This window comes from Dermacentor albipictus, chromosome 1 (assembly GCF_038994185.2).
Source record: "Dermacentor albipictus isolate Rhodes 1998 colony chromosome 1, USDA_Dalb.pri_finalv2, whole genome shotgun sequence".
NCBI classification, from domain to species: Eukaryota; Metazoa; Arthropoda; class Arachnida; order Ixodida; family Ixodidae; genus Dermacentor; species Dermacentor albipictus.
Genome location: NC_091821.1, coordinates 274,705,012 through 274,727,309, shown reverse-complemented (window position 1 = coordinate 274,727,309; position 22,298 = coordinate 274,705,012). Strand labels below are relative to the sequence as shown.

General features: G+C 41.5%; 1 protein-coding gene across 2 annotated transcripts in view; it reads left to right on the top strand.

The window, feature by feature from the left end:
* Nucleotides 1-22,298, top strand: part of LOC135908775 (WD repeat-containing protein 11-like) — a 318,419-nt gene that overhangs the window by 8,421 nt on the left and 287,700 nt on the right. For both annotated transcript variants that reach the window (XM_065440614.1, XM_065440615.1), the window contains exon 4: nucleotides 17,094-17,247. In XM_065440614.1, coding sequence (XP_065296686.1) covers nucleotides 17,094-17,247 — 154 coding nt within the window. The remainder of the gene's footprint in view (nucleotides 1-17,093; nucleotides 17,248-22,298) is intronic.

The following is a 22,298-nucleotide window of genomic DNA, read 5'->3' as shown; positions in this document are numbered from 1 at the left end:
CTCTTTGGTCATAACTGACCCTTGCGCCAATAAACAACACACATTCATTCATGTGTGCGGGTCTCTTGCTCTAGAGAAAAGAAAAAAAAACGCACTTCTTAAGTTACTTTTTGGGCCATTCAATTATTGTAAAACAATCCCATCACTTTCACTTGTATTAATTCCATCCGCACAATATGCCCGCAGGGTTTATAACAGTTTTCACAGTCAGCTTCATTGTCTCAAAGATGACCCGGCGCAGTGGCTTAGCAGCTATGGTGTTGTGCTGCTAAGCACGATGTTGCCGGATCAAATCCCGGCCATGGCAGCCGCATTTGGATGGGGGCAAAATGCAAAAACACCCATGGGGTCCCGTGCATTGGGGGCACATTAAAATCTCCTGGTAGTCAAAATTAATCCGGACTTCCCCGCCATGGCATGCCTCATAATGAAATCGTGGTTTTGGTATGTAAAACCCCGGAATTCAGTTCAGTTATCTTAAGGATGCAGGTTATTGTCTGCTTATGTAGTCCTTGATGTCTGAGAAACTGCTCAGAAATATCAAATCCTGTCCTTCAAATGACACATGTGGAAACAACAAGCAAAATGTTAGCAAAATAACTGTCCTGCCACACATCCATGGATCGTCCCATCAGGTTATAAAAATTGCAAAAGATTTTGATGTTTTTTTGTTTTTTGTTTTTGTCAGATAACCAAAAAATTATGTGTGGCTCTGCTATCACCAACACCAAAGACCAGTGGAGCTGCGGAAAGGCCAGTATAGTAGTGCCAAACCACACACTTAGTCATGCGTGGCTCTGCTATCACAAACACCAGAGACTAGCAGAGCTGGGGGAAGTTAAGGCTTCAGAAAAATCCATGCAGTCTTCCTCTGGGGGGGTTTCGGCTGGGACGGCGCGCCACTTGAAGCGCCCACTGCAACAGAAGGGATTTGTTGAGACGCCATTTGCGTTGGTGTCGTGTGCGACACGCTGCACCAATGTGACACGGCGGCCCCGCCGCGCCTTAGCTCTGATGCATGCTAGCTCCGATGCTGTACACCTGGTAGCTTCTTGTAATCCGTGGAAGCGAGTGCGCAAGTTTTTATCGGAGAGCAATGACGTCACACCACCTGTGTCCCCACTGCACCGCTCCTTCTCTCCTGCTAGGCTCCACCCACCCTCGTCCCATAGCTATGCTGCACGATGCTATTTTTATACTCTGCTTTCACTCTCTCTCAGATATCTCTGCCCCAGCTCAGCGAATTTTTTTCATGCGTGCGATGCTATTTTTATACTTTGTGAATGTCAAGAGAAACCCAGCACGGTTCTAACAGTTGCACTGTAAAAACTGGAAAGGGTTGTGCCACGATAGACATCTTCTAGACCATGTTACACAGCGCTGACGACATCACTAGCACACGTGTAGTGGTTGTAGTTGTTAAAATGCATCTGTTGCCAGTTCTTGGCAGGGTGCAGTTATGCAGTGTTTGGAGTGTGTGTAGATCATGAAGGCAAATTTGTTTAATTGTTTTCTTCCTTGAACCTTTACAATCATCCTGTCAGCCAGCTAAATGTGTGTATCGGAGAACATCAGTTTGAGCTGTGCAGGTGTGCGGTAAACTGCTTGATAAGGGAAATCGCACTACCAACTTTTTCTTGTGAAGTGGACCACATTGTTTTCAGTGCTGAACCTTGCATTGAAGAACAGTAATATCAGCTTCTTTGTAAATGCACCACACTTGTTCTTTAGAGTGCAACGAAAAGCAATTGGCAGACATGGGCACCCTTACGAGGGCCTTCCTCATCTGGCCACACATGGTGAGGTGAGGGTAATGGGAGGATCACCTTTGGGAAGATTGATGAAGGCGAGGTGCGTGCAAGGGAGAGTGCGGTGATGATGTGAGGTTAAATGAGGGAAAGGCGATTCATATTGTTGAAGTACAGAAAGGCACTCAGATCATATGCATGGTGGGTTTAAAGTCTGAAGTTTTGAAGTGCGCTGGTAGGAAGTCTCTCTAGCTCAGATGTAAGTCAAAGGCCACTTTTAACTGATTAAAGTCATAAATGGCTGTTCATGTTAGCTGTAGCTAAGCCTCTTGAAAGCTGTAGCAACTGAAAGCGGCAATGAGAGCTGGAGAAGTGATGGCGACTTTCTGGCATCACTTTAAGATTTCTTTTTCACTGATCACCACCGGTCAACACACTCCTTTATCTGAAGTAAACACCCTGGGATTAATCTTTTCTTGCTCTACTTAAATGGAAAAAAAATTGAGTTGGAGGATTTTCGGGCACTGATAACGTTTGTTGGCATATGAACTAAAGGAAACATCAAGATGAATAAAAAACATTTCAGTAATATGTTGGTAATAAATGTTGAACCTAAAGACAAAGAAAAGCATAGCTAAATTAATGGCCAAGATCAAGCTTGAGAATGTGTGGCTCTGTGCCGCAACCGCTATTTCCCCCTCCCCTTCAAAAACACGTGCCTCCACTTTTACCTGTGTCTTTCACGGAGGGCTGGTAGCGACAGTTTGCACTGCAGTGTCCCAACTACTGACGCTGCCCTTCCACCCACACCCCTCCATGTATTTACTCTGCTTGGCATTACGTAGGCTTGGAAGGGAAGTAGGGGAAAAATTACTGCAAGGCATGAAGCATCTAGGCACTTGTGAGTATAGTACATGCCGTGTAAGCATTCCATTTCTCTCTTGTGGCCAAGGTCAAACAAGGCGTGCCATGGGCTGCGTTTCAAGAAGTGAGTGGGTTCGACGCTGACAGAGTTCCTCCAGTTTAGTAGGTTTCGCCAGCGCACTTACCACTCCCATTCAGATTTCATTCAAACCCACGACTGTTTTGCTCGGCCACTCAAGCCTTCATGTGGAAGCAGTGGTGGCTGCCATTTAGCATGACTTGACACCATGGCACTGCTCATTCGCTGGTCGTGCTGCTAAACTATGCTTGTGGCATTGCCTATGATGAGTGGTACTACTGTTGCCCCCTGTGGAGCTACTGGTCATTCCAAATGCTCAGTGCAGCCTTTGAGAAGGACAAAGAACTTTCAGCATTGCTCTCCTGAGTCCTAGTTCAACTGAACGCCACTAATGTAGCTTTTGCGCATATGCTTGGTGCCTTAACGGCTAGAAAATGCAAATAGCCAAGAACATGATGCTGAACAGCTATCCTCGGCAAGCCAGCCTCCCACGATGCTGTCCCACGATGCTGTCCCACGGCATTCTCTCCACGACCAATCTGTGCAATGGGTCTTCAGGAGTATGCCCTGCACCAGGAGTAGGCCCTGCACGGTTATTGGGCTTTTTCAAACACTGTATGGTATGCATAGGTTTTAGTGGCACCCTTGTTGCGCATTCTCCATTCCATGCGCTGAGTGGCTAAAAATTACTGTTTTCACATTATGTTGTGAGAGCCTATTTTCCATGAGCTTTTTTAAAAATATTTTTATGACTATGCTTCAAGATAATCACATGACACTCCTGCTTAGATCTTTTCCATCCTCCGTGTTTGATGCTCATGTTCAGCTCGATTGACAGCAAGTACGGTTGTCGGCAGTGGCGCTGCCGACACATGGTATGTATACTGTGTACACATGGTACATATATGGTGTCATGGACGAAACTACGGTTGATTTCGGGGACTAAACAGGACTTAAGAAATTCTCAGCACCTAGCATTATGTGCAACGCATCAAAAAGCATTACAGTGAGCTGGACCTCCTGCGGTTCTATAGTAAATCATGGATAAGTGGTGTTACGTATTGTCAAGCTTCTTTGTGCACAATTCCAGCAGCAAAATCTTTTGTTTGCGAGGCATGCTTTCATTTGGTACATTGCTAAAAAGAAAGTACAGTGATCAATCCCGAACTGCCAAAAATGCGCATGCGCCACAGAAACGAGCATTCGTGCACCACACATGCGCAAACAAATAAGACGCCATATTTTTTAAAGATCCCTTTTGCACATTTTATCTTTAGGCGAAATAAAACCAGCACTGCCAAGGTAGAGCGCCATACTTATTTGGTTTTTACAATACATTGTGATGAACGAGGAATAAGGAATTTTCTTGTATATTAACGACTCTCGTGATATACTTCTCTAAATTATTAGTGTTTTTAATCCCTCTGCATTCGCTATATATTAGCCTGGTATGAAAGTATTTTTATCATTCATATGTTCAAGAGAAAGTCTCAGTTTGTGCGATCTGTGGGCCATGAACACCTTTCTCGGTCTAATTGAGTGAGCCCGGCTGAGTATAATTTTTATGAGTCTAAATGAGCCTGGCTGATTATAGTTCTGGTGAGTCTGAGTCCGAGTGAGCTCTACTGAGTAGTATTTATGTGAGTCCGTGTGAACTCAGCTGAGTAGAATTTTGGTGAGTCTTAGTCCGAGTGAGCCTGGCTGAGTTAGTTTTCATGAGTCTGCCTCCGAGTGTTCCCAACTGAGTGGGATTTTAGTAAGTCTTAGTCCAAGTGAGCTTCGTTTATATCGCCTACCTATGGTCAAGCGCCTAAAACTAAAAGCAGTGTGACAGACTTTGACAATAGAAATGGCACTAGACAGTCACTTTTGTAAACTAAGCTCGCAGGTTGAGCAAATTGTTTATTTGAAATTGCAGAAATCTAAAGGTAAGATAAGGATGGTAGCCTTTTCAGGGTAGGGAGGGTGGGTAAAGCTTTTTGCACTGAGAGTGAGGGTGTGCGGGTAATTCTTTTATAGGTGAGGGCGTTGAAATTTTTCAATGTGAGGTTGAGGTGAGGAAGAAAATGAGGACATTTGCCTACTTCTGATAGTTGGACATAAAGTAGCTTGAAGTCTATGCAATGAAAATCTTTCATCAAAAACCCACTTATTTAAAGGAAGTGTATGTTTGACACTAGAGATGGTGCATCTCCTATGGTAAAGCGGTCATTTTTTAAAAGCAATAACATTTTTGCGGTTGTGGGATTTGTTTGTGTTTGCGACAAAAACACTTCATTGTTATACCAGTAAAATGAGAAAGGTCCACTTTATAAGCAGTCTCCCATTTTCTCAACAATTTGTAGGTGGTATCACTTCAAGAAATAGCAATGCCAAAAAACTCAATTGCTGCAATTTTGATACAAGAATTGCTCCAATGCAGAGCGATCCAGCTGGCTGAACATTTTTTGCCAACCAGCCACCACTCCACCAGCCCAGAAGATGGGCAAGGCACTTGTAGTGTTATCATGCTGTTTGCAAACGGGGAGAGGTCTGTTGAGAGGAAGGCAGGCAGCAAGACAAGAGCCATTTTCACTGCAAAAGATAAGAACTTCTGTCTTGTGGCATTTGTGGCATTTACCTGATCACCCTCTCGTGTGAAAGTCTACATTGAGCAGACTGGCAGTTGCATCGCCGAGTGCCTATGTCAGCATAACAGTACATTAAAGGGAACGCCTACCTCACACCCCTTAGCATACTGTTCAGCATCTGATCGCAAACCTTCCTTTAATTGAACAGAAGTTATCACCAGGCACAAGGATTGAAAGCATGTGAGCTTATTGAATCTCTTCCTATAAGAAGGCAACATGATAACTGCATATCTGAGCTATCAATCTCTCTTCTTGATTCTGAGATACTCGCTGATTTACCCAGCTCAGTGGCTATGGTGTGGTGCTGCTGTTGAGCATGGGGTTTGTTTCCTGGCCGCAGTGGCTGCACTTTGCTGTGGGCAATAACTTTCATGTATTGTGCTTTAAGTGCATGCTAAAGAACCCTAGGTGGTTGAAATTAATATGGAGCCCTTGACGGTGTCCCGTGTAATTCACTTTGCAGTTTGGAGATATTAAACCCCATGATTTTTACTGATTTATTCCCTGTGTCTTAATGATGTGCATGCACAAATGTTTTTTTTTTTCCTTTATTTCTGTTGCTTCTTATGAAACCTACAGTTGTTAGCCAGCATGGTATCTTGTGTCCGTCCTTTCACATTGTTTCTATGTTGATTTTAAGCATACATCTATTCCAAATGGCCCGTTGCTCCACCCTACTGCATCAATAAATAGTCGTTTTGCTTCTGCTTACTGCAGCACTGTGGTATACTGTAAAATTTAGAATGAGTGTCCCCTTTCCCCTCATGTCTTCAGGAACTTCCACTTGTATTTTTCTTTGAATCTTGTTTTCTGAGCACTGCTGTCAAGCTTTTGATACATACAATTTTCCTTTGTTTTAGCATGCTCATTGCATCTGTTAGAGCAGTGAAAGAAATTCCAGCAGGAATCATCTCAGGATGAATGTCAACGTTAATGGGATTAGCATTTTCACAATGTAGTGACACGTTAAATCGCCATCTGCGAATGAGGCATGTACTGCAGCCGGGCTCCTCTATTGTGCACTACACGCTGCGCCATCTAATGCCGCTTTGAAGTCCATGCGTCATGTGTGCCTGAATATATATTCAGACTAGATTGAATATGCATGGCATGGACTCGATTCTGCACAGCACCAAAGAAGTTAAAAAGAAAACTATTTTGGTGGATAATTGAAGTGCAGCCTGTACCCTGTGGCACATAGCCCGTGTGACCCATATGAGTCTGACAGCTGGTTTTGAAACATTCCCTCAGCACAGCAGCCCCATGCTCTGCCCATTAGACCTTGGACTACCCAGTGACAGAAGTCAAGTAAAAGAAATTAGATACTAACAAACAAACAAAGACAGGCAAACGTACCCCAAACTGGATGAAGTTCCCAAAGAATACCAATCAAGTTAACACAAGGTTTCCTCCATTTGTCCATTCCATTGTGCCATGGCCTGTGTCGCCTTGCTGCTGTTGTCATCATGCCACCATTGTTGCTCTCATCATGTTATCGTCATGCCCTTGTTATTGTGTTGCCATCTTTGCAAACAGTTGGAGGAGTTTGCATAGGATTTCTCGAGCTTTACACAAATTTTGTGGTGCTGATGGGTGTTGGGAAGTACCTGCTATTACAGTAAACAAGTTCAGAACTATAGGAATTGCTGGAATATACTGATTCTTTGCCTCTCTGGGACAGTGCAGCACGAATAAAGTAACTTGTTTGCAAGGCGGTCTGTCTTCCACACCTTTATATAGTTTAAAGCAGTTTGGAAGTGGTGTTGACAGAATTATACTGAAAGGCTAGGAATTATATTGAAAGGATCATGAAAAAGATGTCTGTATATTTTGATAGCACAGATATGAAAGATTTCACATTGTATAATTGCATCACCACACATTGCCCACTGATAAAGGGAATTGAACATACACTAAGAGGAATATCAAGTTAAGCCTCTGAAATAGCAAAACAAGCACTCTTTCATGACAGGGGGCATCATAGGCCAGAAGGGATGCAACAACAAGAGACAGGCAGCAGCGTGTCACTGCAGCAGCTCATCTTGATATTGTGGATTCTGACAGCATTTGCGTGGGTAGCGTTCAGTATGTTTTGTTAACCCCTTTCGTGCTTTGGATCAACTGGGTTTGTCTACGCATTCTTGGTAAAAATGGCCGAGGACGAGCTATGCTCGTCGACAGCACTTTTAATTTTCTAGCAATGCAATAGATGAGTTGTTTTTATCTCAGTGCTTCTCATAGATGGCAGTACACAATCTGTGGGGCAGCGTAAGCAGGAGAGTGAGTTTATTCTGCAGAGGAATAAAATAAGTTGGCAACTGCAGTCTTTAGAAATGGAGCCACTAGCAACTTGAGCTTCATTGGCTTCTTCACAAAAAGAAAAGCTGAATTCAGAAATGAACTAAGTGATTTCAAAGATTAAGTGTACTGTTGTTTGAGTGAAGAAGACGCCGAGATTTTTGGTGTGCTCAGCTCGTCTTGTGAAAGTGACATAGGCAGTGGTGTGAACTTGACATAACCATAGCCTGTGTTCCTACCTCGCTTTCAGTTTTTGGCATCTCTAGTTAAAACGTTTGATGTGGAGGACGCAGGTGACCCATTGGAGTATTTCAAGGTGGGGAATGTAGTTTCATGTCCTCTTTTCATATCTATTGCACTGTATGTGGTACAGTGCAGTTAAGCTTCACTTTTGCAATAATGCTTGACATTTTGTATAAATGAACACCTAAATCATTGTCTGCAATGTTTTCCATTAAAAAAATCCACAATAAAAAATTTTCAGCCATTTTGGTCAGAATTCAGGATGATAGCGTCGCACAGGAGTGAAAGAAGGATTACATTGCATTCTAAATGAAGCAAAGACTCAATCTTGCAAGTGTTGAGTGCTTATTCCTCCATCAAACCAGTCAACATACAGGAAAATACACTGAAATCTGTGGCATTTTGCTGACATACCAGCAGTAAGATTTCAGTGCACAATGAAAGAGAAGTTCAGCTTTCATTTTTTTTTAAGTAACAGTAACTGTTTTTGCCAAGTCAGGGACAATAAAGTTTTGAAAGAGTGCTTAAGTAGCTTGAACTGATTTAGTGTTGCTTTTTAGAGGCCATTAATGTACAGTAAATTCTGGTTATATTATAACTTCATTTGGAATATTGCTTTAGTTGAAGTTATTTGTGGTTGATAATAGCAATGCATGCACCTTAGACTGGGTTATTCAAAGTAAGGTTAGTATGAAGTGTGAAGCAGAAAATCTGCGCAGGACTGCCCGGTACAGGATTGATGGCAACCCTTTGCTTTTCCTCAGATTAATCTGGAAAGGTAGAGAGCACTACGAAGTCTACTTCACCATGTGGCATCATCTCCTCTGGACTGACTGCATCCTGTAATCATAACCAACTGACAAGGCAGCACCTCATAGTTGTAAACAGAGTATTGCCACTGTCATGTTGCTACCACCAAGTACAGTTTTGTTTCAGTACATGTTTCATAAGCTCCCATGCTATTGATACTTTGGTTGGTACCAGCTTAATTCTGTTGATAGTGCCATAATTCAGTGCAGTGGGTTTTATCTACAAAGCATGCTGCAGTTTTTTAAATATTTATAAATACATTCAATCAAACCTCATTATAATAAATTGCATCCTTTCACAAAATTACCTTTATTACATTTTATATTCGTTATAGCATACATGCTGATATCGGTAAAAATAATCTTGATCATGTATGGGAAATGCAAGCGTAATGCCTGCAAGAGGCCAGCAAAGGGTCTCTGGCAGATTTTGGTAGCCCGCTGATGATTGGCCGTGCCAATAAATGGCACGACAGCAATAAATTACACACATTTGATCTGTTTGAGCTCATATTAGCAGGTTGGCTTGATGGCCACAATCCAACCAAGCCAAGCCACTGGCCAAAATGCACAAGCGCCATCCGAATGTTTCATTTAAAATTATTCCTGCTGAATATATTCGCCGGCCAGACGTGGACCCAAACTCCGCTAGTATGGCCAGCTGTATAGCTCAAGCATGTGATTTTGCACTCGATAGCTGAAGAGGTTTATAGGTATGAACCTATTGACAGAAAACTTCCTATGATGGCTTGGCAGCAATTTCCTGTGATGACAGGTGTTAATTGCAAGAGTCGTGAGGGAGGTAGTGGCTGAATACTGCACCAGGGAGGCCATTTCCTCAGTATATACTGCATTGATGGATGCCTTAATAGCAAAAGTGGAGAAAAAGCTGGCTGGTGAAGATGCAACTAGATTACGGCACTGACTCTAGGAATACTAGAGGAGAGATGTTGATAGAATTTGTGAAAAGAGATTGATTCTGAATAATGAATGCTTTCTTCTGAAAGCACAATAGCAGGGAGTAGACTTGTAAAAGCTCTAACGGAGAATGAGAAATGACGTAGGCTTTATACTCTGTGCCAATCTCAACATAGTGTAGGATGTAGAAGTGTTAAATAGGGTAAGAGACAGGGAAAATAAGTTACATCTATGATTACTCTCAATTTGAAGAGAGGAGGAGCCAAATTAGTCAAGAGGAAACAGGCCATCCTAGACACAGTCAGGGTAAAAGGAGGTAAATTCAAGCTGGTGCTCATAAACAAATATGCAGTTGTGAAACACTAAGATGAAGATAACACAGAGGTAATGAATGAACCCATAACTAGACTGCTTTGAGAAGCAGCAGTTAAAGGCACCAGGCAGCAAGTAGCTAAGCTACCCCAATAACAAAGGGCCTAATGAAGAAATGACAAATCATGAATGTGTCCAACTGAAGAGATCAGATATAATTTGCTGAACTGTAAAAGCTGATAAACAAAAAGAAGTAAGGGATATTGAAAATTATAACATTGCAAAGATTCATTAGAAAATGGGGGCAGCATGAAATCAGTGAGAAGGAAACTCGGTGTAGAAAGGTAAATTATGTATGCAGTGAAAGATAAGCAGGATACTATCATAAGTAATTTCAGTCACATATTAAAGGCAGCAGATACATTTTATACAGAACTGTACAGTACCCTGAGTAGCCACATAATTTTGATTCAAAGTGGTTGCATATAAGGGCTTTGCAAGACATGTCCCCGGGAAAAGTGGAAGAAATTGGAATAACACTAAGCTTGGTCAAAGATGTAGAGAATATTATACTGTAAAAGCTTGCGACCCTTTATTCGTAATGCCTCAAGCAAGTGTACCAGAAAGTTGGAAGAATCCCAGTACTACAATCCATAAGAAGGGAGACGGTAACAATTTGAATAATTATGGGCTCATTAGCTTGCTTTTCAAATTCGGTACTGAGCAAAATATTCACAAAAGTAACTTCCAATAGAACTGGGACAACACTTGAGTTCACTCAAACCAAAAAAGGGGATGGCTTAATGAGAGGGCATTCTATATTGGATCACATCCATGTCATCAGTCGGGTTATTGAAAAATCAGTGGAGTGCAACCAACCTCTTTATATGGCTTTCATAGATTACAAAAAGGTACTTGATTCAGTGTAGATAGCAGTAGTCATGGAAGTGTTATGTAATTAAGGAGTACAGGAACCATATGTGAATATCTTAAAAAATATCTGTAAAGACTCCATAGCTATCCTTATTCTCCACAAGAAAAGCATAAAAAAAAATATGGATGAAGGGTCAGGCAAGGAGACAATCTCTCCAATGCTATTCACTGCATACTTAGAAGAATTATTCAAGCTATTAGACTGGGAAGGATTAAGAATGAGGATCAACGGCAAATATCTCTGCAACCTACGGCTTGCAGATGACATTGTCCTGTTCAGCAACACTGGGGATGAATTGCAACAAATGGTTAAGGACCTTAGCCAAGAAAGTATAAAAGTAGGCTAGAAGATTAATAAGCAGAAGACCAACAGAATGAACAATAGCCTGGCAAGAGAACAAGAATTCAATATTGGTAGTTAGCCTTTAGAATCTGTGGAAGAATATGTTTATCTAGGTCACTTACTCACACGGGACCCTGATAATGAGAAGAAAACTTACAGAAGAATAAAAATGGATTGGGGTGCATATGGCAGGCATTACAAAATCATGAACAGCAGCTTACCGCTATCCTCGAAAGAAAAGTGAGCAATCATTTTGTTCTCCTGGTACTAACATATCGGCAGAAAATTGTAGGTTAACAAAGAAGCTTGAAAAAAAGTTAAGGACCGCGCAATGAGCGATGGAATAGAAATGTTAGGGATAACGTTAAGAGACTGAAAGACAACATTGTGAATTAGTGAGGAAATGGGAATAGCTGATATCAAGTTGACAGTAAGAAAAAAAAAAATGGAGCTGGGAACACCATGGAATGCTAGGGCAGGTAACCACTGGTCTATTAGAGGCCATAGGAAGAAAAGTGCAGTCGAGGGTGGGAGAGGGGTATGTGGTCTGATGAATTGCAAAAATTTGCAGGCATAACGTATGATCAGCTAGTGCATCATCATCATCATCAGACTGGCTACGCCCACTGCAGGGCAAAGGCCTCTCCCATACTTCTCAAACAACCCCGGTCATGTGCTAATTGTGGCCGTGTCGTCCCTGCAAACGTCTTAATCTCATCCGCCCACCTATCTTTCTGCCGCACCCTGCTAGGCTTCCCTTCTCTTAGAATCCATTCCTTAACCCTTTATGACCATCGGTTATCTTCCCTCTTCATTACGTGTCCTGCCCATGCCCATTTCTTTTTCTTGATTTCAACTAAGATGTCATCAGCTCGCGTTTGTTCCCTCACCCAATCTGCTCTCTTCTTGTCCCCTTAATGTTACACCCATCATTCTTCTTTCCATAGCTCATTGTGTCGTCCTCAATTTAAGTAGAACCATTTTCGTAAGCCTCCAGGTTTCTGCCCTGTATGTGAGTACTTGTAAGACACAGCTGTTACACACTTTTCTCTTGAGGGATAATGGCAACCTGCTGTTCATGATCTGAGAATGCCTGCCAAATGCACCCCAGCCCATTCTTATTCTTCTCATTATTTCAGTATCATGATCCGGATCCGCGGTCACTATCTGCCCTAAGTAGATGTACTATTCCCTTACCACTTCCAGCGCCTCGCTACCTATCGTAAGCTGCTGTTCTCTTCCAAGACTGTTAAACATTACTTTAGTTTTCTGCAGATTAATTTTTGGACCCACCCTTCTGCTTTGCCTGTCCAGGTTGTGTATTTCCAATTGCTAGTAGGTACAGCAAGGCATGGCGCTTACAGAGACGGCAGACACTTGCGCGCATGCGCGAGTAAGAGTGGTTGTGAGAGAGGAAATGTGGGGACTTTTGGTCCTTGAATATACGACTCTGCCTAGGCACTACGGAGGATATATGACTCTGCCTGGGCACTACAGCCATCTACTGCAAATACTATTTTTATGCATCCATTTCTTTGCATAGGAAAGGAAGAGAGTAGAATAAAGGGGTATTTCAAGATATTAGGCTCTACTGTGTGGCTGTGTTAGCAACAGCTCATTAAGTGTGCCCACGTGCTCATAAAGGAGTGGAATGATGAAAAGTATCAAGCTATTCCAGCTAATGTGTGTCATCTGAAGTAAGTGGCTTGTTTAGCTATCGTCAGATAGTTGTTTTCATGATTGGATGCACTCGAGTTAGTAACCCAAGTAGTCCGACTCGTAAACTGTTGCGTACCCATTTGTCTACGTTAATTTTTTTTAATCAAACAGCCCTAAAATCTTTTTCGTTCCTGGTGGTTTTTTCTGTATATGTATTATTTCTTTCACTCCTTTGCTTTATTTTGTTTGGACAATAAATGTTTAACTTCTCCTCATTACCCTGGAAATTGCCATTCAAATAATTGCTGTATTTTGTTGTGTAGACCATGGCTATCTAGCATGTACCAGCACTACTGCATAAATTAAATTGTGACAAAACACATGTACACACCTTCTACTGCATATATTCAGTTGACAAACAAAAAGCTTTACCATTGCAATGTCTTCATATTCAACCCCTTGCATGAAAACTGATGCCGGTACTTTACAGTGCTCTTCAAATTATTGAGATGTTTACATGATCAAAATGTTTACAAACTAGTGCTAAAAGAGGGACTCTTGCTTTTTAGTCGCTGAATATGTTTACGTCATTGCCCGCCACCCTTGTGAGAAACAGCATAACTGTTCCTGGCATACTTTTCTGTGCGCTGTTGTGATTTTCAACAGAGTTCTTGCCACTGGAACAAGGGCTCATAATGAAGCTGTTACAAACACATAACCTTTTTATAACATGGCTCTGCTACACCATGAACATACTGGTAGTAACTTGTTGGGCTGAGTTCTCGTAATGATTTGCACTGCTGCTAGAACTGCCCTCATTGGCTCTTAACTTAGAAGTGCACAATACCTACGAGGAAAAAATGCAATACACATTTTAATGCGGAGCATTTATAAGCGAACTCCCTGCGTTTTGTTACGTCGTCTGTCCAGGTAGCCTCTCTGTTGATCAGCGCCACACATGTGCGTGCGAGTGTTCGCTCGTTCTCTGTGTGCTGGTGTGTTGTGCGTTATATTCCAGATTGCATTAGGCATTTTATTCAGTACACATTACAAAGCTTTTAAATGACTACTTCAGATCACATGTGCTTTTCAAAAGATCGCTTTCTCTGCTTTCGAACGCCAGCTCACCTATATAACTTTCATCCAGACGAAACTTGATTATACCTGACCTATTGGAATGCTTACCAGAGTGATCTTATTAACTCACTAGAAGCAGTGCAGAATCACGCAGTATGTTTTATCACATCCTACTATGACTGGCATACAAGTCTAAGTAGCACTGGTATTCAACACAAGACACTTTCTTTGTTTCTCATGAATCAAGGAATAAGAAAAGGTGCTCAAAACAATTGCAATATTAGTCGTACAACATTCTTGTAGTTATCGGGGATCAATAAAACACCACTATTTAGCACATTGCAATATTTAGATTTGAAATCATAAGGCAGTATACAATCACACGTGCACTAGTGTCCAATCATTCAACCAACTCATTATCTTTAAACTACACGCTCAAATACTTTCATGAGCAACCAAAATATTGCTCCAATTTTGCGGCAAAGCCATCCACAGAATCTGATTCTACAATTTCCTTTGGCAACGCATTCCAGATTTCGATTGCCCATGGGAAATATGAATATCTAAACGTGTCGCACTGGGTCGGATACTGCCTGATGTGTTTATTATGACAGGTTCTATTGGAGTGTAGGTGTGTTGGCTGCATGTAATCTTGCTTATTTATATTAATATTGTCATTACATAGCATAAAAAGAAGCTTCATGACAGCCACACGAGGCCGACAAACAAGGGTAGGCAGTGCTACTTGGTTTCTAAGAGCACTTACGCTTTCGTGTTGAGAATACTTATGGTATATAAATCGCAACGCTTTATTTTGAATACTTAATTTCTCACATAATTTCTGTGAGGGACCTTTCTAGTACAGGTTCCACACTGTGCTACCATACTCAAGAATTGGCCTTACTAAAGTTTTATATGCTGTTAGTTTCACATAGGAGGGTGCTGCAGTTAATTTTCTTCGCAAGAAACTGAGTGTTCGGAAGGCCTTCGTACATGTATTATCGATATGGGCATTCCATTTTAATGTGCTTGTAAAGGTTATGCCTAAATATTTTACTGTGTCAGTTTGTATTAAATCATTACCCATTAATGTAAAATTGAACCTAAAGATAGACTTTCTATGACTTATGGTCATATACTGTGTTTTCCTAAGATTAATTTCCATTCCCCACATGTCACACCAGCGGGCTATATTGCTTAGTGTAGTATTTAGTCTAAGCTGGTCATCAATTCCTTGCACGCATGCATAAATTACCAAGTCATCGGTAAGTCAGTTGGTGTGAAACAAAGATAAACTTTACGCAAGACTCTTTGTGTGTTCTGTAATGCATCTCGTATGTCCAGCTTCCTTATTTTCTAGAATTTGTAGCATCTTACTGTTGCATTGTTTTTCATGTGACTTATAGACGTCCATACAAATTGGTAGTATTGGCTAGCAGTGCTGCTGCACATTGGGTTACGTTCCACGAAACTTTTTCTCCTCTCCATCGTGAAACAAACCTTTGTACAATGTTATATCACAGTAAAATAGAGTTGCAGAATCTCATTTAGATCCCAAACACAGTCGTACTAAATCAGTCACTATAAGAACGTGTTTGGAATAATGCTGCATATTTAATTCTTAACACATAGCCTAGTGCAGCATCTGTTAAAACGTCATTATAAGTTTTTTACATCTTTTCCTGCCAGAAATGTATACGTCTCGAGCTGTTTCACAAATATATTTCCGCAACTTCGTTCTGCATGCTAGCCTCATACCTACCCCACCTTATGTCTTGCCATGCACAGAGCATCATCACAGGCTGGCATAGTGTCGTGTTACTGTCAGTCATTTATTCCTAAGATTCCACATGAGTTTCCACACACTACCTTGGCTTGATTGTTGCTATCTAACACGACACCCAGTTTTGTATTGCTACAACACCCTCTCTTGTATTTATCTAGAAATTGTCTTGCTGCTTGATTATTCTCAATTAGTGTATCTGTTTCCCACTTTCTTTTTTTTTAATGCCACTGGTTTTGAAAGTACAACAAAAAAATTAACAAAATGGGCTTCCTGGCCTATCATCTCAAATATATGTGAATATATAGTCTAGCCACATTGTCTTTGTCAGCATATAAGGAATGTGGCTCCAAAGCTGACCGTCTTGTAGAGGAAGAGTAGGTACAGTTATAATGTTTATATTGGTGGGTGTAGTGGGTTTTCACCCAGATTTCTTTTAATCTACGAGTTGTGTTTGGCCTCCCCATCCTTCCACTCTCCGATTTTGGCAATGAAGGGCATTAGGTCTGTAGTGTGCATTGGACTATGTGTTGTTTTCCCCTCGAGTCTGCCAGCTTGCACACGAAGAGGAGCTTGTTATTTATTTATTTATTTATTTGTTTGTTTATTTGTTTGTTTACTTATATGTGTATGTGTACATGCATGTGTACATGCATGCATACATACTGTAGCCACACAGGACTAGCTCTCAGTCTTCAAGAACATAGAAGATGGACAAAATACAAAGTTTAACAACTCTTTAGATATTAAGTCAAGCAAGTCTTTGTCCACAACTGAGGTAAACGAAACGTCAAGGGTCACCATGGCCCAGTGCAGAGCATGAGAGAACTCCCATGACGAGCAACACTTGCATCGAGCGTCCACTGTGAGTGAGGTGCTTCAGCCGAAGACGGACAGCACGGCAACAGGAAGAGCAGAGAGGCTATGTTTCGTGCCCTGCTGGACATTGCTATGACGTGCACCAGCTTTAGACTTAGAGCTAAAGGCTCAGGAGCTCCAGATATAGGTGGGGGCCCCGATCTTAGTTCAGCATACTGCTTCTGCTGTCGTGGTTGCCCTCAGCTTTTGGCTTCTTTTTCACAATGGCGGCCTGCTCCCCATTTCTTACTTGTGCCACAAGGCTTTCCAGTGTCCTTTCTGCTTTTTATTTTAGGTCTTTTTTCTGTACTGTTTCATGAGTGCACACATTTCTTTATTGTTATCGCCTTGTTTGTGACAGCAGCATATGCACTCATGACAGCGTGGTAATGTGCATCAATAAATAGAGCAAGCATAAGTGACACAAGCGCAACAGTATTTAACTACTAAAAGAAATAAAGCTCAATAAGTAATTAGATTATGACTGTAATGTGTTTTTCAGGTGGCAGTAGTAGTATAATTATTTTTCGCATATGCAGGTTAACTGGTCCCGCAACTTGCATTACCACGACCTGGTAAACCCATATCATCTGAAGCTGGCCAGTGCAGATACTTCTGGCACAGTACTGGTGTGGGATGTCTCCCTGGCTACAGTTCGCAGCACCCTCGTGGAGCCGGATCGCACACTTCTCGGCAAGTGCTCGATGGCTTACTGTAATTATTTCCATCCTAGGAAACAAACTTTATTTTTTTAAAAAGCAAGGAAGAAAGGCAACTCCTGCAATGTTTCCAGTGAAATGCCTAATTTAATTAAATCTGTCTTTTTCCACAGCAGATACAGTGGTAAACTGTTGTCGAGAGTATTTTAGTGGACACAAGTCCCACTATGATGGGTCAAGTTTTTTATAGTTACGACTGGATGTAGGGTAATCATTGATAGTGCTAACAATGTAATCATCGCTCCAGAACTTGCTTCAGAAATGTTATAAGGGTGCACACACCGTGTGCCGTCATTATTTACAGTAATGGAATATTACGCATTCTGTTTTGTTATGCTTATTGAGTAATATACTAGCTTGTGAGCTACAGCAAATCAGGACTTATAAGCTTGTTTAATTTTGCTCGTGCCTGTGCATAAATGGGTATATTCTGACATCTGGAAAACAAAGAAAATGTTTTCATCCATCTGTCTGAAGCATAATGCCTCATCATTGTGAACCTGTGCCTTGAGAATTTTAAACACTGGAAAAAGCAGCCAATGAAATAGCAAATTTGTGCACATTTGGTACAACATGAACTGTTCCAGAAGAATGCAGAAGGTCTTGCTTGTGGGGAAACATACCTAGCAAAAATGTGAGCTTACTGGAAACTGGCCATTTGTGAATGCCCATGTGCTGTCTCCTAACAAGACCGTGTATTCAGCACATGTTTCATTAGTGTGCACCAGAAGTCAGCCAAAAGTGTTCATGTTTCAGAAATTAACAGCACAAAACAGACAAGGACGAAGGAAAAAAAGAACACGACACTGGTGCTGACTCACAACTAAAGTTTATATTGAGGAAAGTCACATTTATATATACACAGGCCAACGCAGGCCAAGATGTCAACAACTAAGCGACTGTGCATGCGAATTAGGGGCCATCCTGGTGACTTGTCGTAACACACGTGGAAAACATCAGTGCATCATTATGTGGATCAAACCAGTGCGTCAAAACATAAAAAACCATAAACCCAATAGAAAATGTCCCTATCGAACTTAGCAGCAATCTACTGTGAAACACTTTTTTTACCAAATATCTCATATTTTTTTTCTTTTTACTAAGAGTGACGGTAGGTCTACTGATGCACCTCTCCCCTTTCCTATCAATATGAAAAGCTTCCATAATCTTCCTTGTGGTTTGATCTTTATACCAGAACAAGCAAACAATTTTTTCCGCCAACTGTCGGCAGCCACACACTCTACAATGCAAACACAAGTGCAAAGCCCCCATGCCTTTTAATGATGACAAATTCTTCTCTGATCCAATGTTCACGCAGCAGCCGGTCTGGCCCACATAAACCTTCCTGCAAGATAGGGGCAACCTGTACACAACGGAAGACCTACATATAACGTATCTATTTTTTTAACTTCTCGGAACAAAAACTGCATTCCTTGCCATGGCCCAATAATTTTTTGTGCAAACGAGAACAAATTGCGAAACATCCGCGGGTAGTTTTTTAGAATTGTTGTCATTTTATTTGCGCTCTATGTGTGTGAATGGAAAGGGAGCACTTTCTTACAGAAGTCGAGAATTTGTATAGGGTCGAGGGTGGCCCCAGCCTTAAGCCATATTTTCCTTAGTCAAGTTGATAATTCTGTTGCCAGTAATTTAGGAAGTTTGGCCCTTAATGTCTTTAGGTACGTTGATAATTTCTTGATATCACAGAAAGAGAGAACCTAAATACTAAAGTAGCTGGTGTTTTAATGATTTTTCAGGAATGTGGTAAAGGCTTAAAATTTACTTTTTAGCTGCCTGCGAAAGATGAGATTCAATTCCTGCATATTAGAATGAGCTTTCGGGAGCACCATCTGTGTTGGGTATATAAGCCTCGTTTGGCAAAGGCATCATTATTCAAAAGACAAGCGCAACATAGCAGGGACACAGACAGAGAAGACGACAGGACGAGCGCTAATTTAGCGCTCGTCCTGTCGTCTTCTCTGTCTGTGTCCCTGCTATGTTGCGCTAGTCTTTTGAATAATTATGACACGCCAACTAGCCCAACTTTCTGCCTTGATGGCAAAGGCGCTTTTAAATTTTTTTTCAGGGCACTCAAAAATAGTAAAAACCGGTATGAAGGGGGGGGGGGGGGGGTTACGCCGTGCTGTGTGCGGTGTTTCAGAAGACATGTGAGCATTCGTTGAGGGAAGGTTTGCCTGCCCAGATTCAGAGAACAGAATGCTGGTTACCCGGAAAGTGAAATCTTGAAGGCCTGTCATAATCTTATTAAGTGGGTAAGGAGTATTAATAAGGTAAAGGCAAAATCAAGGAATTCCATGCACAATAAAAAGAGACCGGTGGTGGTGCCATATTTACACAAATTTTCGCATTGCTTGAAGAACGTGGCTAGTAGGTACGGGGTGCATGTGGTCATGTCTGCACCCAACAAACTTGGTGCGATTTGTTCTTGTTGGCACAAAAAATTATTGGGCCATGGCAAGGAATACAGTTTCTGTTCCGAGAAGTTACAAAATAGGTACGTTATATGTAGATCATCTGTTGTGTACAGTCTGCCCCTGTCATGCGGGAAGTTTATGTGGGCCAGAACAGCCGCTGTGTGACCATTAGATTAACCCTTTCAGGGTCAGTGACGTAAATATACGACGCCGCGAACAAGTTCAAAGTGGTTGGTGCCGTATATTTACGGCACCGTCTTTGCATTTAAAAAGTGCGCCAATTTCCTAACTTTTTCTTTTCTGTCATGTGCTACCACTGTGTGGGAATACAGGGAATTTTTTTTTCGCGCCTCCCTCTCTAGGTTTTAGTTGCATGGTTTGTTTTAGAGCTCGTTTTCTCCCGCACGTCTATATGCTATTGCTCATGCATTGGCGCGTGCGTAGGCGGGCGGCAGTTTGGGTTTTGTTCCGCAGGCGGTTTCAGCTTCTTGCGCTTACAAAACTGATGGCTATCTCATTACTGATCGCTCAAAGGGCGACCACTTGTTTCTCGCTCGTTTATTGCTCACAGGGGTGCGTGTCATAGGAAGGATGGCACCGTGCATGCTTTCCGTTGCTTTTTTTGGGGGGAGGGGGGTGGGGGCGGCAGGGGGAGACTCATGAAAACTAATTGCCTCTGTTTGGCAATAAGACGATTAGCGCATGGGCTTTTTTGACGGGCACACAACCACGCAGTTTTCTTGAGTGAGTGCAGCTACGCCGTTCGATTATGCTATGGATGTACATATTAGTGTAAGAGCAGGAACATTCGAGTCTTGGGAAATATTTTCGTGTGCGCATTTTCAAAGCCTTTAACTATGTGTATGACAATGCATCAAATTTTTTATTATTATAAGTTTATTTCCTTTTTTTGTTGTTATTCATGAATAAAGAGTACATATATACCAATGCAAAATATTTTTTTCTCACTTTACAGTCACCCTAGAAAAATTATGTTAATTTTATTTCGGAATATTTCCCTCAGAAGAATTGGAATCTGCAATAAAAAAATCGACCTTGGGTGGTTGCATATGGCGAAAAAAATCGACCCTCAAAGGATTAAAGGAGAACTTGTCATCATTTAAAGGTACGGGTGCTTTGCACTTGTTTGCATTGTAGAGAGTGTGAGTGCCAACCATTAGTGGAAAAAACTGTTTGCTTGTTCTCGCATAAGGAACAAACCACAAGGGAGATAATGGAAGCTTTTCGTATTGATAAGGAAGGGGAAAGGTGCGTCAGTAGACCGTCTGTCACTCTTAGTAAAAAAAAGAGTTGAGATACTTGGAAGAAATTGTGTCATGGTAGATTGTTGTAAAGTTTGACAGGGACGTTTTCTATTGCGTTTATGGTTTTTTATGTTTTGACACGCTGGTTTTATCCACGTAATGATCCACTGATGTTTTCCATGTGTGTTTCGACAAGTCACCAGGATGGCTCCTAACGCGCATGCACAGTCGCTTAGTTGTTGATATGTTGGCCTGTGTATATAAATGTGGCTTTCCTCAAAGTAAACTTCAGTTGTGAGTCAGCGCCAGTGTCGTGTTCTTCTTTTCCTTCGTCCTTGTCTGTTTTGTACTGTTAATTTCCAAGACATGAATCACCACCAACTCACCCAAACTTCTCTTCTAGTTCAAAGGTGTTCAGCTTGCTTACAGCACACTTTGGTGACTCAAAAAAGCATGAGCTCTTTAGGGTTAGTGCCCATAGTTAGTGTGGGAAAGTAGTGCTCACTATGGGTCAGTCACATTGCCAGTTCCCAGAGATGCTTAGAAGATCACATGGTGCCAAAGAGTTTCTTTTTCGATGTGAACCTTTGTTCAATAAAACATAAATTAGTATGTACAAAACACTGTGGACTATAGCTGCAAAGGCTAGTGGCCAGTCCAATACAAAAATTACAAGCAATTCAGCCGCAGAGCGTGAAGGGCTGAAGAACAATTGAGATGTATACAACACTATATTATGCAACTGTAATAGAAAATGTTTATGAAATGCACACAATGAATACAAGAGAAAAATATGGAACAAAAAGAAAATTCACATAACAAGAGTTCCAGACAGAGTTTCATCACACTTGTAAGCAGTTTGGTGGTCATTTTAAAATTTCTTGCTGCTTTAACCTCTATCGGTAGTTCATTTCATATTTTGACGCCACTGAACTCGATCAGACATTCACCATATACATTGTTACATTTGGGCAGGTTAAAATCGCAATTGGATGCTTGCCTTGTACTACGGGAATGTAAAACGAAGAGGCTCAACGGAAGGGAAGAATTAGTGTTTATGATAGTGTTGATAAAGGGCAAAGTTTTATGGTTGCGCAAGTACCAAAACGATAGTACCTGATTATCATAAAAAATGTAGCTCCCGGAATGACCCGAATTAGTAGTTATTGCAGTAAATGCTCGTTTTTGCAGACAAAGTAAAGGCGATAAGTACGTTTTATATGTTTGCCCCCAAGATTCACAACAGTAACTGATATGTGAATGACAGAAAGCATAGTAGAGGGAGCGTCATACGTCGTACGGAAAACATCTTGCCTTAAAAAGCA